The sequence below is a fragment of the Linepithema humile genome, chromosome 6, assembly GCF_040581485.1.
Source record: "Linepithema humile isolate Giens D197 chromosome 6, Lhum_UNIL_v1.0, whole genome shotgun sequence".
Lineage (NCBI taxonomy): Eukaryota > Metazoa > Arthropoda > Insecta > Hymenoptera > Formicidae > Linepithema > Linepithema humile.
This window is the reverse complement of record NC_090133.1, coordinates 25296693-25315263: the sequence shown is the minus strand read 5'-3', so window position 1 is coordinate 25315263 and position 18571 is coordinate 25296693. Positions and strand designations below refer to the sequence as shown.

Genomic DNA, 18571 nt, shown 5'->3' with positions numbered 1-18571 from the left:
GCTGCCGCGAGAGGCGAAAAACCAGTTTGAGACGATCATGTCTTACGCATATTGCGTGCGACGGCCGACGCCCGCCGCGTTACCGCGATTCCTGACATCCGCATTCTGTAATCTTTCTTCTGCGAGAGCTGCCCGCTTTTTCTTGCGCCGCCGCGTGCTCGCGACGCCATCGCGAGTAAAATCACGCCGCTGCGCTCAGTTCCTGACTTCGGGATACAGTTGAAAATTTATGTGGGAGCGACATATGGATAAGATTACCATTATTCCGCATCCACGCTGAATTCTACGAGCGAACGACCGCCCGTGTCGGAATTTCAGAATTAATGCGACACAGCTTAGTTGAGTCGACGGCACCGACGTCGGCGTATGAATTACGAGTGTGCAGGAAAAAAAAAAGAAAACAGAAAATGCGGTTCGCGGCTACCCCGCGCTGATTACATTCGTTATTGTTGGCCAGTTCCTAACTTGGTGCGAAAAAAGTCGAGAACAAATCCTGACATTTTGGAATCCGATGCAAACACCTCTCTCTCTCAGTTAACATTGGCGCTTGATGGCACTTTAATCTCTTTCTTGCGGGAGAAAAAAAAAACCGCGGAAATTGTATACGCGGCCACCGGGATAATAAAGAGCGGCGAAAGAGAGAAGCAGCTACGAGAGGACGAGCCGCAAATGTTATAATATCGGCGCTGCAGTTTGCTAACGGTATGCGAACTCGGCAAAAGTCTCAAACGGCGAAATCGTTGCGTCCCGAAGATCCATTCGGCACAGGTGTTTATGTATTATCCGAACGACAGGTAACGGCGTGAAACAATTGGTTACGTGACTTGCAATCCGTCGAAAAGGACCGATGGAGTTCGAGGCACTTCGTTTTATTACATTCCACGTATCGAATTCTCCCTTCTGTTCCTTTGAAATATATTTACGCGCCGTGCCGAAAATTAAAAGCAAACGTTGAGCATATTTATTCGCTTACCATCACGACTATGCTGAATTTCGAGCTCGAAATTAGACGTAGAAAATGTTAAGATACAAATCTCTTACATAATTCTATAAATTTATCGGAACCGACAAATGCAAACATTACTCCTTTGATTTACGATTTTTACGCTGCAGCCATTCTATAGTCGGAAAGGTTCAGTTAAATTAATCCAATTAGCTCGAAACATTAATTTGTTCCATATCGCTGCGTTAAATTTATTCCTCGAATTCATGAAATCATAAAATATTTTTGTTTGCTTTCGCAGTTCTATGTGCCGCGAATACAATTTCCTTTATTCGCCTTAATTTCATCGTATAAATTTTCAAGCTATGAATTTTTTTCTCGATTTATTTTTTACAGATACTGCTGTCGCACTTCGACGCCTTCAAGTTCCCGAGCTCGGAAGTGGTGCAGTTCCGCGCCCTGGTCACTCCGTGCATGCCGGCCTGCGAGCCCGTGCAGTGCGATCAGGAAGAAACGACCGGCGAGCTGCGCTCGGTGATCTCCTTCGGCAGACGTCGCCGTCGCCGTCGCTCCACCACTTCCCAGAGCCGCGAGGATCTTCTCTTAGTGCAGTCGATTCAAATCACCGACAAATTCGGCTTCGAGCGCGACGGTAAGTCACCAAACGCTAGCTCCGCGACGAGGGACACCGTTTTCGTCGAGAGCGAGGACATATCGTCGACGTTGGGCGTGTGCATCAATCTGGGCGAGGCCATCGTGGCCGGAACCGTCTTCCTCGTCGCACAGATCGCTATCATCGCGGCATGGACCTTCACCTGGCAACGACGCCGACAGATGCTGAAGCATCAGGAAGCGCTCTCGGTCTCCGTGTCCGTGCCCGGAATGCATTCCGTGCCCGGACGTACCGACAGCCTCTGCAAGCTGTACGACGCCGGTTATTCCGCGCGCCGTTTCTGAACGACTCTTCCCACCCGCCCCACACGGTATCGTTGAATCTCGTCTTCCTGCGTAAAAAAAACGCTATCACGAATCTTCGGCTGACTTCATACGGACGTGAGTTTTCAAACGACCCTCCCCCGGGGGAGGATCGCGCGCGTGTCACGATTCTCGAAGCGATCAGCAGACAAAACCACTTTTCCACGGCTCTCTCTCTCTCTCTCTCTCTCTCTCTCTCTCTCTCTTTGAATCTTTCTCCGTAATTCGGAATTTTTCCGCAATTTCGGACGGCTACTCCGTACTATACATATATACATATATCAAACTTCTACGACTGTACCGCGTTGCGAGATCCGCAGCCAATATACGTAGCTTTTAGTGAAGTATGCCCTTTGCCACCCACGCTTACCTTGTACTCCGGGTGCAAGCTTTGCCGAGGCGTTCTACCAATTCCAATTAGATTCGGTGGGCAGATCATGCGGAGTTAGTCGAACGCGTCATGTAGAGAGACGATCGTACCGATTGGAAAAAAGGGAAGACGATCGCCGCCACCCGTCTCGACGAGTATCTTGCATTCACATTGGGTACTATCACGTACGCATCCTCTTTTTTATTCCAAACTTCATTTCCTCAGCAGCCGGCAGCGTAAAGGAAACCGATCGTTTTCGCGATATCGTTCAGGCGACGCTGCTCTAGCGCTCATCTTCCCGGGCGTAGTCGGGCGCAATTGCGCACTCGCGTGTGTGCAACACGTGCGAAATAATGCCGCTGGATTACTGAACGGAATTAGGCACAATTGCGCTTGATTGCTCGATACATCTGTCGCTTATTGAGACACAAATATCAATGTTTCCCGATCGACGTTTCTGTCCAAGGTCGGCGCAACGAATCATATCGTATGGTATCATCAATCTCGTCTTTCTGTCTCTCGAGCGGCCGATTATTGCGTGGAAGGAGCAAGACTGCAATTACGTTCCGTCCGAACAACCTCTAATTAACGTGACGTTCAGTGTCCAAGTGTGGCCTTCATGCGTGTGCTGCGTACCCCCGTGCGTTCAGCGAAAGTCGATGCCGTGTCCCAGGGGACGCTTCTTACAAGCGGATTGAAAGGGCACGTTAAAAAAGTTTGAAAATTAGAAAAAAAAAGACAAAAACAAAAGGAAAAGAACCCCCTCCCCCCGCCGTAATATCGCGCCGATACTTAATCCGTATCTGATCGGGACCGCATACCGGGGAATCACACGCTTCGCCGCAGCTAAATCGATTTCTTACTTTGTTCCGGCATAAAAGTGGCCGTACCGCCACACCTCTTCCGCCGGTAAGTAGTTGATAATGTAACGGCGCAAAAATCCATCCGCGAAGGGAGTAATCGATTCCGCGCGCGAGTTCGGTCGGTTTCTTGCGTCCGGACGTGCAACCACCACGCCGCCCTTTTCCCTTCGCTTCGCCTTCGTTTCTCTCTCTTCCCCTCTTTTCTCCCCCCTCGCAACAAGTGCTTCCGTTCTTCCCGAGGCGACGTGACGCGACGTGGGGACACGTATTAGCGCGCTGTGGCTCCGTAGATGATGGAGGTTGACGTGTATCCGCTACACGTCGGACGGACTATCGGCACCGACTCTAATTAGCATTGGGAATTGGGCATGATTATGCAGATGTATAGAGTACGATATCAACGGTACGGCGCGGCGGATGGTTTGCGCTAGCACGAGGATGAAAGAGGGAGGAGGTGGAAAGAGGGATCGAGACGGAACGAGAAACGGGTGGTAGAATATGGACGTGGTCTCGGCGAGGAGCGATAGAAGGTACGCGCCGCAAAGGGGTTGGCGGAAGGTTAATTGCCTCTTGTGGCGTCTCGGGGTTAAGCTAAGCTTGCGGGGGTAACGCCTGACGGGGTTGAGACGAGCTTCTGGAGTAAAGGGGGGGGGAGGGGGGAAAGGGAGGGGAGAGAGGCGGATCACCATCAAGGATAGCCATCTCTCCGTACCGGAGCCGCGTAACCTTCCGACTTAACCTTAGCCATGTCCCCTTATCCCTGAGCCATCCCGTGGCGGCCAGGTTAATTTACATTGCGACACGCGAGCTTATCAATCTAGATTGGCGTGCTCGAATTGGAAGAAGCCGTCAAAAGCCGCGTGCCCAACACCATTAAAGAGAATTCCTTTCGTTCTGGTTACGTAAACAACGGAATGTCACGCTTCATCGGTTCGCGATTCCATCGCTGGGCATCTTGAGAAAATTCTAAAGAACAAAGCCGCGTTGATAATGTCAAACACAGAAAAATCCAGTTCGTAACAGCTATTGTTGTATTCCAACATTTTCTGTATAAACCGCAAACAAAGTGTATTTGTTAAATTATTTTTGCTCGCCGAGTAAAGAAATATAAGAGGTACCTGCTTTTAATCAATAGAAAATGTTTTATAATTGATAATAATAAAATATATTAAGTAGATAATTAACTTATATTTATAATATGCAATATTTTATGATTGTTTGTATGTTATAACAGAACCGGCTAAACTTTACGATATCTGAAATCCGATTTTATCTTGCTTTGAAATTGCAAGGCGGAAAAAAGAGACAGATAAAGATTCGACAACGCGCGTTACACACTATGGTACAGAGAAATACAAATCTATTGGCTGTGCCAGCGGTGCCTTATCGATTTCACCAAGGCATACAAAGCGGGTCCCAAAGGGAGATCGGATTAATTGAGAAACTTGCGGATTAAAATACACTCGTTAAGACAAACACGGCGAATGAGAGAGACAAAATGAGAATCTCCAATCGTTCTGAAGTGTTTGCATTACATTTAACCGAACTTGGAATTATTCTAGTGTTTGACATCTATAGTGTGGCGAAGATTCGCGTACGTTGCATACTACTTTCACGCAAGTGCATGCGAGACTACTTCGCGAGCAGTGTGATCACGCGCTAATCTCACAGACGTGTCAAAATTTTATCTCACACGCAATAATGGAATCTCGGAACAAATATGTCGACCTGTTGGATTTCGATACACAATCGATTTGACATCGGAAATGTTTTTGGGCGCAAACGAGACAATATCCATTCGCAAGTGCATCGCACCGACCGCGCGTAACGCTCGCCGCACGTGTAACTCACTGCTAACGTTTAGTGGTCGCTAACGCAACAACAATAGAGAAAATCGAACGGAAAAGGATAGACAGTGGTGGAGTGCGCGCGTATGTTGCATCCATCGAAATTCCAGCGCGCGCTTTAATTATTGGCTCTAATTGCCGTGGATATTGCCGGGCTTTTCCCGCGCCGTGCGAGACCGTTGGAGTGTCGACACCGAACCAAATGGAATTTTGCCCCTTAAATCAAGCGCCATTGATTCCGCTAAGCACGCGGAAAAATTGAAATGCAGAAAACGCGAGGCGAGACTCGCGTATTTCCGAAACGCGGCTTAATTGCTCACGTATTACGAAAGTAACGAGCACGCCAATGCTCGTATTGAGCTTACGCGCCGCGGCCTGGCCCCGATAATTTCCTCTCCGCTCTTCACTTTGCTACTTCTACGCGTGTGACCCGCTTGATAGAAGTATAAATACAAATAAATATAAATATAAATATGAATATAAATATACATAACGCATACAATGGTAAAGATGCCAACGAAGGTGCCTGCGCGTACAGCAAGTGATGAGACGCGTAATGTGAACTTGCGATTTTCTTGATTTTTACTTTTTTGAAAGATAACACTTCGATTATGGATTTTTATATTTAAGAATTTTCGCTAACGCTGCGGTAGTATATCCAATCTGCTTGTGGTGAGAGGGTAGAGTCAATTTTATACATGTTCGACGATTATTTGTACGGACGCATTCAAAATGGTGTTGCGCACGCGAACGCGCGCACGGACGCTGACACGCGCATGTATGAATGCGCTCAAGGCGCATCCGTGCGCACGCGATCGCTCCGCGCAACGCTTTAGCGGTGCAATTTCAACAACGCATATATGAGCGTATGGAGTGGCGCAAGAAAAATTTGGCAGCTCTTCGCCTCGCTGCAGAAAGCGATCTCCGACTGGAGAGACTGGAAGCGAGAATTGCGGAAAGATCGAGTTCTCTCTGTTGTAAAATGCGGGAACTCGCTGGGATAGATCCTAAGTCATTAATTTCACGGGGAAGATGTGCAAGATTTTCTCGCGCCACCTCGTAGACAACAAGCATCTTCGAGTAACGATGTGTGTGAGCACTTTTCATCGACTTGATCGAACCGTATGCGCGGCGTGCGCGTCACGCCCGGTCGCTGACGTTTGATCCAACTCAATGGAAACTGCCGAGTACGCGAAGTATAATGATTAATCATTAATAATTAATTAATTGCCTTACATTTAAAAGCGTATACGAAGCAAAAAGGAGCAATCCATGTTTCATCAAATATAATAACGTAATTAAGATTAAGTTAACGCGCCCGCGGTCTCGCGCTATGGATCGGGGCCGCGGAAAAGGCAATTGCGAAGGAAAGATAATATTGGGCTCGAGGACGATCGCTCTCGATGATATCAAACACGCCTGCAATCCCGAACGGTCGACTTGGGCAGCCGCAAGCAATTCAACGCGGCTGGCGTCGTCGTTCCTGCGTACAAGCACCACTTGCTGCTTCTTCTCTTTCTCCGACCGCTTCTCCCTCCCTCCCCGCCCTTCCCTCGCTTTCGCCCTATCGTCCATCTTAATGAGGGTTATGTTTATACCCGGTACTTCTTACCAGGAGTATCTGCGAGTTTGTAGAGATGTCGGTGCTTGTCCTCGAGCCTGAGGTGCGCGTCTGCTCCGTCGTAAGCTCGAGAAGCTCGAGTCTGTTCTGTACCATGACAAGCGTGTATTCTCAGCTTTTCTCTCTCTCTCCCCCTATACATCTTCTTTCCATCTCATCCGTCTCTTCTCTGCCCCCTCCCCCCTTCCCCCCCCCCCTTCTCTCGTTCCCTTTGCATCTATTCTTTCCCCTCGTCTTCGTTTCCCTGCCATCTCACCTCCATTCGCCTACCATTGCCGCTGCCGAGTGCCGCGTCGGCCTCGCCAAATTAAACCATTTTCATCGCGAATACATACGTCACGTACAGAACTTACCCGACGATCGCGAGCGTTCTTATGTTATACGCCGCGCACCAGCATAATCGCTTATTTATTTTTTACGTTAACGTATATTGCCCTTCAAGAATACTCGTATCCTATCACGCCTATTTTTTCCCTCTTCTACCCCCCTCCCCCCTCTCCCTTTCCATCCACAACCGGCATACCAACTACTGTTTTAATAATACACCCGTCACACTAGCCACGCACTGAAACTGCTATGTAATTTAACGAATCACTCTGCTGACGTTAAACGTAATGCGTGCGTGTTTCTAATTAATTCCCATTTTTTTTTTCTACATTATCAAGACGTATCTTTCTCGCCAAACGTCGTATATGTCAGTACCGTAACATACACGTTGTACATAGCATATATGGTACAGAGAAAATAAACTCATTTTATAACGAAAATCGTTGTTTTCCTTTCACGAGGTCCTACAATCTCCCGTCAAGGCGCAAGACAACGTGTGGATCCCGCCAACGCTAGAATTTTTACGCGAGAAAAGTCCTTGGGACGAGTCGCGCAGACGGAGAAACGAAGAGCGAGGAGAAAGTAGTTACCGCCTGTGGCGGTACAGTCGGGATCGGCGTGACGATAATAATCCATCTGTCGTTTTGCAAATTATTTTCATACATATGCACAAAAGCGACCATTATAAAAGGAGATGGTGAGGTTCTTAGCGCGCCTCATTGTCAGCGGACTGACCAGCTCGACAAATCCCATGGTCAAATCATTCGAGAAAATTATCCAATCAATCTCGCCGCATGAGATGTTAAATCGGGAACAAATATTTGTTCGTTCAGAGGCAATAGAAACGAACTGGCAAATTCACATACGTATCGATTAATGTACCATTATGCATCATGCAGCGATGACAAGCGAGCGGAAAGGTAGGTATTTTCAGATACAGAAATAATTTGCCGTACACATTTCCACGCTGAGAGATGCTTCTCTTCATTTTCGGGTAAATATAATTCTGCATTAATATTATTTATCTTGTTTAATTAAAAGAATCACAAATGTCAGATTATTAAACACGAATAATACAGGGTTAACCATTTTTTTCATCATTTATATCTATCATTCAAATTAGATTGTTTGATAATACCTTATGACAATGTATTTACGGATACAAATATATTTCGATACATCCATTGAACAAATGTCTATTAGAATATTATATTTCACAATTTCTCGATGTAATAATATTATTATATGCTTCAAAGAAAGGTATCCCGAAATTCACGTTACTTGCATAATAATAACCAAAAATCGATATTTCATACATGTACATGGCTAAGCGGACTATAGATAGAATATGCATTCTGTTAACAGCGGTCAGGAGTTCAAACATATAATCGCCGCGGGTAGTCGCCAAACTCTGACTGACCGATGAAAATTAAATCTCTTCGTGATGCTCAAAGTTTCAAGCGCAAAACGATTCGCATCAGAAAAGAGCCGCGGGTAGAAGGGAACCTGATGGATCGCGCGGCACGTCGTGCAGCACGAGCGAAAAGTAGACCATGTAAATGGCCCAAGATCACTAGTTACCAGCCCCCGTTAGTCGCGCGATTCAATAAGCGTGAGAATCTTGACAAGTGGCCGTAAAGAATGTCAGAAGAATATTTATAAGAAGAATATTAATAGTCCACCTTTCTTGGATGACTCGGCATTTAATGAGAAGAGGTGCAAAAAAACTTGATTTTTTTCTTGAGTAAGAGTAAAAAAAAAAAATAGATAAGTATCGTGTATAAAAGCAAATACAGAACATTTATATTTCGTAAAAAAAAAAAACAATTATCTTGAATTTTGTTTGGACAGATATATGCCAGAGAAACTTGTTAGAGAAACATATTTTCATTAATTATTCAAATATGGCAAAGCGAAAATTATCATCAATTATAAATTTAAAAGAGTACAGAATGTCATAATTGAAGCAATCTAATTATATTCTGCCGTGCACAGTCAAAGATATGTTAAAAGTGGCGAGATAAAGTAATTTTCTCCCGTATTACTTTGCGTCGTCTCGTACACTTAACGCTTCTCTTCCAGTGTGCGACAACAAGAAAAAGAATATACCTTCTCATCTGGAAATCGTGCTATTGTAAGTTTTAAGGCGAGCTCCGAGATTACAACGTCTGGCTCCGGATCAAAGCGCTGGAACGCAATTTATCGCATATAAAACGAGAACGTAAGTTGCCCAGGTACGATTCGGCGAGTCCATTCGACGGGAGTCGGCTATGTTAATGAACCGGATCGAGATAATGCCATGCAATGCCCCTAGTTTACGGTTCTGCTAACGCGGCCGGAAGTATATAGCTATCGGGTGACAGGCATAGCCCGGCGTTATCGACCCGAGGCTCGCCGGTTTGCTCGCTCGCTTGCTCGCTCGCTCGCAAATAGAAACGGAAGAAACAGCAAGAACGCGCTAGTTGGGTGGCATAAAAGTCCTGATAGGTTCCCGGTATTTCCGGATATCTCGTTCCAAACGCTACCGTCTCCGTCGTCATCGCACCGATAACGGAGCTGCGTCGCAGACACCGAACGGTCCTTCGCTCGTACGGTCTCCTTTGGTACGTGACACACGGTGGGGAGGCGCGGTGGCGGCTGCAGCATTTCCGGCAACATTCGCCGGCGAGAGAGAGAGAGAGAGAGAGAGAGAGAGAGAGAGAGAGAGAGAGAGAGAGAGAGAGAGAGAGAGAGAGAGAGAGAGAGAAAGAGAGAGAGAGGTGAGTCGCGGAAACTTATACACAAGAGAACGAGGAAGAAAAATGGGGAATAGGATTGCATGGAAACACACGGATGCACACTACGTATGAGCGGCGGGTTCGAATCCCCGGCTGGAAACGCCGAAGATTCGTTTTTCACCAGCGGCGACATTGTGTCGCTCCGGAACGTTACGTTGTGTTTATTCTGGCGTGGGAAAAGATGTCACGGCGATGTCGGACGCCGGTATATGCCCCGATTACGCAGACATATCCGTTTACTGGTCAATTCCGAATTTATTCGCATGATTATATCCGCGTCGATCGTTCGTGAAGCTGACATGGCATTCTGATTAAAAATTTTACGCGCTCCCGGTGAATGGCAGCTGATATAAAACGGCGAGTTGTTCCGTATTAATTATAAATTTAGCGCCGATATATGATAATGACGAATCTGTCCGCTTTATAGAAAATTGATTGTAAAAGGGTACAATTTTCTGCAAAATGTAAGTATTGTAATGGCGCCAATTAATATCTGGCGGGCTGATTGTCAACAATGCTTTATCAGCAGTGATAATTTTGATGTATACAACACGAAATGTCGGGGCGGTATTAATTATAGTAATAGACAATTAATTCGAGTGCAAGCCGGAAGCTCGTAGCGACATTATGTGCACGTTGAAAAACTGCGAGATACCGCGGTAATTGGAAATCGCGCTCTATTCTGACCAGATAATATACCAGCGACGGAGTGACGTGCGCGCGAGATCATCAGTCACCGCGCCGGGCGTCATCGTGAATGAGAGACGCCGACTATAAGACGTCTACCTCGAGCCATTTGTCAAAAGTCGAGACAGTCCTATCGAAGTGTCTCTTCGAAATTATCTGCCAGCGGCGCCGGACCCACGGGATTCCGGACAATCTGTCCCGGTCGAATTATCCAACATTAACCTCCCCGGGTTATCGATCTGCCGATTCCAATGCTCGCTACTTCGCGGCAGTCCATTTCCAATTCTCATGTGATTTCCGGCGAAATATCTCCTCCCGGTCCTTCCGCGAAGTAGGTGCTTTCGCAGCCGGCGTTTCTTTCAACTTTACGAGCCGCACCTTTTTTTTTTTCATGCACGATAAAATATAAAGCAGTAAGCGTCGGGATTATTCACCATGAAAGTGTAACGACTGAATTACGCCACGACGGTCTCGGAAGCGCGATAAGAAAATATAATATAGTCGTTAAACGCGACCTTATGCACACTACGTGTGTGTTTAAGGATAAAAAGATGTTTCTTGCGATGAGAGATTACACGGCGAAAGTCATTCGATACCGAATTCATGGTCTATAAATATCCCTTTTTACACGCTTCGCACATCTTAGTGCGCGTTTCGAAGATACAGCCCAATAAATACGTCGTAAGTCTTTACGATTTTGTCTTTCTTGTATATGTCATATGCTGATACATTGCATGCAATCCACTTAACGTTTGCGTCGCGTCCGCGTTTCGGTCACACCGAAAGTTATAAACCAAGTCGAAATGTACGTCGGGCGATCAACGAAAGTGGCAGCGTAAATAGCGAGTGCCGCCGGAATGTCGATGCTGGGATCGCAGTGGTGTGACTATCTCGAATGACGAGGTTGCTCATCTTAGCCACGGTTGTGCTTGGCTAAGGTGAGAATTGTTGCGCGGCGTTTCAGGCAAGAAAAGGCGACAAGCAAAACGAATTGAGATAGGAGATGTGACAAGAAATGGGAGCGAAATCTAGCACATGAAAGGCAGTGAAGAAAAGCAGATAAAAAAAAATCTACGTGACGGCGAATCGCGAACAGCAGGTACAGATGATCGTGTATTTTGACACAAGCCTTTGAAAACCGCGTAGTTTGCTTTCTTACAGGCTACATATAATGTACGATGGAATGTTAAAATTACTGGAAATTTGTAATTTACTCGCAAAGAGTGAAATTGATATATGAAAAAAAGCGTTATTCATTTACCGTAAATTACACGAGGAAACGTAACGCCTATAAAGCGTAGAGGAGAGTTCGCGTTGCATTCATAATATCATAAAATCAATTATACTTATCAGTTGTTAATATGCATGTGTGCGTTAATATTAATATTTATAGATTATTAAACGAATTCGATATATCGCAAGATTAGTGTTTTAATGTTTTAATATCCATGAGGAAATGAATACGGTAGAGAATACTGAAACTGAGAGAGAATTGATACCGCTGATAAAATAACAGACATATTGTTGCTAGTTTAGTCTGGATGCGTATAACGGAGAAAGCAATAAGAGAGAACAGCTAAATGGCGGCGAAAGCAAAGGTAAGAGCTAGCTCTGTTGTTGGAGTTCTCATTCGCATGGGATAAACTAACATACCGCGAAATAATAGCAGCTCCTTTCTTCGATATGCCGGGTTATGTTAAAACGTAGCGAATGGCCAAGCGCCGTCAGGTAAACTCAATGAAAGCACTTTTCCCGTCCTCGATCTCTTTCGTTCAACATTCCGCCAATTATCTTCGCAGCATCTCGAACTATTTTCCGCTTGAATTCCTCGCGTTTCTCGATACAGGCACTGACGTCATTGCTCCGATATCGAAAAGGAAATCGATGCGAGTAGGAAACATCGAAACAGAAATGAATACTCCCGGCGTATAATTACATACATTTGTTTCACTGCTCGTCTTTAATTATATTTACACGCAACACAAATACAGGAGATTTCAAATTTCCTTTCGCTTCCAGCTCTCGACGAACTCTTAGACTATTTTTCTCCCCGGCACTTATGCCTATCTTTCGCATCCTGTCGTTCCCGTCTCCGTTCTTTTCGCTCGAACGTCTACCTTCGTTTTCCATCCGTCCGTCCGTTCGTCCAAGAGCCAATCCGTCTGACTTCTCGCTGCACTCGTGAGTCTCAAGCATCCTCCCTGGTTGCAGCCACGCAAGCCTTATTCAGAGAGACCTCTTCGCCCATTCGCTGACTGGGAATAGTCCCGTCGAATTCAGCGCGCACTTCTCACTTTAATGCGATGAAATCGTATCAGGAAGTACTTGGATAACCAAACAGCGATTGCAGGAGATTCAACCGCATTATTTTCTCACCACAGCTCGGCCGTTCAAACGATGATTTGGTACGCCGATGAGACATTAGCAAAATACTTAGGCGGGATCGCGTCGACTTTGCGAATTGCGGGCAACGTCTCTATTATGGCAAATGCGGCGCGTGTTTGTCGATTGCAGCCAAAAGTAAGTAACTTTTCATCAGCATTCATTGTCTATGAGGCGGAAGAACCCCATTCGAACTTTGATTCGGACGTATATCCGCGCTCATAGCCAATTATGCTAATGGCCGGTTCAAACTTACGAAATTAAATTGGTTTCGCAGACAGCCAATTTCAACTTGCCGACTTTCGAGAATATCCCTCGTGGCTTAATGTAAACTGCCATCCACTATTCGCGGCGGCATATAGTAGTTAACAGACTAATTATGTGATCGTTTTACCCCCGGTGTAAATTTCGATATTTCCTCTCTAATGTATCTGTCACTGTTTGTTAATTACCGTTGAATCACTATATCAGCGCTGTGTATCGCTGATAATGTATTAATTGCACTGTCCTAGCCTTCTGCATCTAGTCTCTAATCCGTTGATACAAATGTCAGACGATTTCGCAATTTTTCCGAAATATTGTCGAATGTTGTATTTTACGAAAAATTCCCGCGTTATATTTTTTTCCTCTTCAATTATGCAGTTTTTTTTTTTTTTCAAAATAAATGCACAAATCTGCTCTTCGCGTTGATGCCGCACTGGAATATTATTTATATTTCAGCAACATCTCTGAATTTTCACGGCAATTAGTATCTTAAGCTTTTATTAGAGATTGAGGCATTTTCAAAAAATTTTCTACAGCAGCTGATTTCCCACGGGATATTAATCCTATTCTGAATCGACAACTTTTTGCTAGTTACAGAGAGCATCTCCCGGCTTATGGTAAACTACAAATAAAACTTTTCCCGACTATATTTATTCAAATTAGTTATACGCAAATTTTTTAACTAAATCATTATTCTATGAATTATTAACTCAGGTACTGTAAATTACACGACATTTGCAGACGTAAATAACACAAGTAATTGAAATTTATTACATAAATTTTTTTTCGCACTATTAAAAATACATTATTCAGTTTTCTCATTAATGTAAAACATAATGTGATATTAAAACATTATACTTTTAGATTGTTTCTACCACAAATTTATTGTACTAATTTATGATACTTATTTCGCAGACGAAACAATATATCATAATCTTTGTCAAATATAATTCCGGAATACAAACGCGATTTTCGAAGGCACGAACTCACGATGTCGCATTAAATGAGTTCCCAGTTATGATCGCCTAAAGTTCCCGCATGGCACGCTCCACGGAATTATGCAAATCTAGAAGCTGTTGCTATCTGCCGCGCAGGCTGTCGACCTCGCTTCTTTTTAACACTGACATCGTTGCAGGTGCAAACGTCTTTATTCGCCAACGGAGCGCTTATCAGAAAAACGATGGACTCTTTCCGAGGAAACAAAGACATAGCATTATAACTTTGTTGATTTGATTTTCAAAGCAGCATTGACAGTATTTCTTATTTTTATTTTAATTATGATTATAAAATCTATCATTTTTCTACACGCAAACTACATCTTTATCATATTTCAGAAAAATATCCATATAAAAATAAAGAATGTAACTATTTAAGATGCAACGATTCCGTATACATGAGCGTATAAAGTACTGCAGGCTTCATCCTGTTAAATGGAGAACTAAAAAAAATCTCATATTCCCGATAACGGCTGGGCTGTGGAAAAGCCAATTTTAATCGTTACTTTTGATCGTGATGGGACCACTGGATCGACCAACAATACTCTTTCGATTGCGGCGCACTCGAACCTGACGTAGCCGTTTAAAAAAAACGGCGTTCATATCGGCGAACAATATCCGCGTGGAATATAAAGAAACGTGTATGCGCAGTTGCTACGTCTGGCCGTGTCGATAAGAATTATGTAATTGCCAAAACGGTGGGAGCGCAATAATGACACATAGGCCAATGATAACATTCCATTTCAACGGACTGTCGACCGTTCGTGGATGGCTGAACGGTATATGGCGATCCGGGGGATGTATCAGAGTAGAAGGGTGGAGGAGCGACGGGAGAGCGAAGAGACCCACACAGAGCACGGCTGGGGAGGGGGGAGGGGAGTGTAAAAGAGCGGCGGGGCGGGAGGGGAAACGGCAGGGGTGGCTGGAAGCGGAACGGGGGCTCCGTAAACGTGCAAGCGCCAATGCAGCATAACGACACAGCCAAATGGTTCGACCATTACCGCGCCAATATTACCTGCTCAACTGAATTATTGTGTCGAGCGGTCGCGCGAAATATCTGGCATCGATATTGAATCGGCAGTGGTGGTCGACCGGCGTTCGAAGGGGAGCGAATGAAGAGGGAGGAGCGAAGCAACAAACGGGAGCAGAGGGCAAAAAAGAGTACGGGACAAAAAAAAAAAAAAAAGGTTGACTTTAACGAGAATGGATCTTTGCAGAACAAAAGCCCAATTTTATAGAATAACTTTCAATAAATTCCATTCGCGTATAATGCTGCTGATAAGCGAAAAGAAATAAACGAGGCACGACACTGTCTGTGTTCGATCAAGCGCCGGGACTCTTTGTCTTCTGCCGCCTTAATTATCGAACACATAATTATATCGAGTAAATTACCGGCAAAACTTTCATTCAAAAAACTCCAGTAAATGATAATTCGTTTATTATCGCACTGAAAAATATTCTCACAATATGTTCTTTTCTTTTTCCATTTGCGCACTTGCGTGTTTGTTGTTGTTCAGTAAATGCCAAAATTAATAACGCGAACAAACGGAAAATGGGAAAACAATATTTTTTTTTTCAAATTTAACATATTTGTAGTTGGTTCAATTCGTGGTATAGAAGTGGTATTAATTGGATAAACAGAGGTGCGGGAAAAGAATAAATAATAGAGCCCTTCGTGTTCGAGCGATTATCAAAATAGGATTAAATATTCTGCCACGCCAATTCGGACCATTGGCGCAACAATGCGCGAACGATTCTTTATATCTATTTCGCTTTTCGACGCCGATACGGTCGGCAAATGGTTGGAAGCAAACCATGAACCGTGCGGAAATCGGATTATTCGGTGCATAGCTATTTTCTGCGGGGTGGTGCTAAAGTTATTTGACGGGGCGCAACGCACATTGAACATTCGACGCATTTACTTTCGACACAGTTCTGTTTATGCCTCGCGTACAGATTTCTCGCTAATATTCATCGAACTCATTTCAGGAACGCCTATCAATTATAGTTGTCGGTCTGGCTGGGAGGAGCACGTCGAATAACGGCTCTTCATTTCGAGAACAGATAGTGACGATTATTTGTTGTCATTATCACGTATTGCAAACGAGAGCTTTCTGTCAATTTGCACGAAATTTTGTACATGACACGTAAAGTGCTTGAAGCATCGAGTTCGCATAAAAGAATTAATTACAGTTAATGTCACTATGATCAATTTACTTTTGCCAGTGTTATAATGGTCAATCGTGATATAACACACAATCTCTTCCATATAATTATTATAATTTTCAGATAGACTGCTATAGTGCTGCAACGATAAATAGAGCAATGTTTCGTCATTGTTTGTAAAATGAGCTAAGTACTCCCGAAAGTGCTTTCTTTCATATTGTAGCTTTAGCGAAAACAAAAATAAAAAGAAATAAATGCGGAAAGATTAAAAATACGTTTGACCACTTTCAACACTTGAATACATTTATCGAATGCAAAAAATTCGAAATTAACGACGAACAATACAGAGTAGGCGAGAAAATTTTGCAAACATATTTTAGGAAACGCGGTGCTGCAGACTATTACTATTACTCAATCAGATGCCTGGTTTATGGCGGAATACTTCGACGCGTTGTCGAGCCAGACGGGAACATCGACATAAACTCCATCACCAAGACCAGATCCCCCGCAGCTCTATGGCCGGCTCTTGGCCGGCTAATGCGATTGTTATTACACATATTATCTCTGCGAGAGTAATCATGTTTCACATTACCATGGCTCGTTCCTCGATCAGGCAACCTCGCCTGAATCCTGCTGCAGAGCGGTGCTCGCAAGACGACTTCGGAACGCCCACTCATACGCAAATCACCATTCGCAGACATGTGTATTCTTTCAGCGTGTTACTACGGAAACGGAGAGTGATCAGGCCGCAGTGTAGTACACGAGCCGCGGTCTTTGTACGCCAAGGGCAAGCGATACCAGCACGAATGGTTCCCGATCGCCCGGCAAGTAGTTTACATGGTATGAAGGCGTGGTACAGATGCGCTCAAGGTAAGTTGTAACATCATTCAGAGATTACGAAAGAAAGGATCCCACTCACTCAGCGCGGTTGATAGAGTGCTGAAGTCCGGAATTACCGCAGAAAGTTCATAATATTTTGAATACAACTACGGAACTTTGACTTCCGCGTATATATACATAGATTTACCAGGGAAACTAAGTTATGAATGGTAGTAGTAATCTGTTAAACGCGGTTTAATATTTGCGAAAGGCACATACATTAATTTTCCTGTTTTAGTAATTGAATAAAGTAAAGAGTAAGTTTGAATTTCAATTTGAATATGTATACGCGTAATATACGCTTTTGTTGGAAGATAACGTAATTTCCCGTGTATGAACTGACACTTAAAGTTCGCGGATAACGCACAATTCATATTAAAGAGTGAACTTTTAGCTAGTTAAGCAATAAAAATTTTAATTCCCATTATCTTTGAAACTCGGGAATTCTATTATCGCGATCGACTTTTACAGCGCGTTCAGTTTGTAATAAAAATTTTTACAAAATCAACAACATTATTAATTATTAATTAAATTAACCAGATGCTAATGGAACTAATCAGACGTAAAAGCTTATCATACTTTGGTTGCTATTTAATTATATATCCGAGGCGTGACCGAAATATATGCAAAAGTTCCGAGGTTAAATTAGCATTGCACCTGCTCGCGTTATCTCTCAATATTAATCTCGTCTATTTATAGAAAATTCGCCTCAAGCAAAGAAGAAAGTTTAACGGGTGATAAAGTAACCGATAAGCGACAAAACGTCACAGCTCTTGCGAGCAGCTTCATTCAAATTTAATTCCGACGATAAGTGAAACATCGATGGCCGCCAAAGGAACTCTGCCTTCGCGTCGTCGTCGCTTTTTATTATCGTTAACTTCCCGCGCCGAACTTCGTCCTTCTCTTCCGACGGGATATACGATCTTATTCGATACTAAGGTGCTCACCGGGAGCTATATCAGCATCGCTGCCCATCCTGATTATCCACTCGCAGAGATCGAATCGATTGAAGGGAGCCGCGCTCGCATTTTTCCACCGTTACATCCCATTACCGTGGAAGCAGCGGAGTGGTCTGAGAAGGAAACTGCAGATAGTCGTAACGAGATTTACCTGGTAGAGAATGATAGGGTTCGAGACGCGACACAGTCAACACGAAAGCAGATTCCAGAGAGCCTCCGTAAGAGAGTTATTACGACGATACAATCAACCCTCGTAATTACAGCTGATTTTCTAATTATGAAAATAATCGTTTCAATTACGTGAGAAGCATAAAAACAAATACGTCTTTTCTTGCTGAAAGTATCACGCAACTTTTGCATTACACACGAAGGGAAATTGTTAACTTCGAAGGACATAAAGTTCTTGTCAAATCTGTTTCGACGATGAGCCTGCAATATAAATCATGAAAAAAAATCCATTACAGCATAAATAAATGATGGTTCGTTAGATCATTTGTCTCCGAAACTATTCCGCGA

The 18571-nt window shown here is 44.0% G+C and overlaps 2 protein-coding genes across 8 annotated transcripts in view; one reads left to right on the top strand and one right to left on the bottom strand.

Moving 5' to 3' along the window:
• Positions 1 to 7386, top strand: part of LOC105677048 (uncharacterized) — a 278448-nt gene extending 271062 nt beyond the window's left edge. For all 3 annotated transcript variants that reach the window (XM_012375378.2, XM_067357540.1, XM_067357541.1), the window contains one exon: positions 1340 to 7386. In XM_012375378.2, coding sequence (XP_012230801.1) covers positions 1340 to 1900 — 561 coding nt within the window. In that variant the 3' untranslated portion in view covers positions 1901 to 7386. The remainder of the gene's footprint in view (positions 1 to 1339) is intronic.
• The window catches only part of LOC105677049 (autophagy-related protein 16-1), a 260615-nt gene that overhangs the window by 104052 nt on the left and 137992 nt on the right, over positions 1 to 18571 (bottom strand). The window lies entirely within an intron of this gene.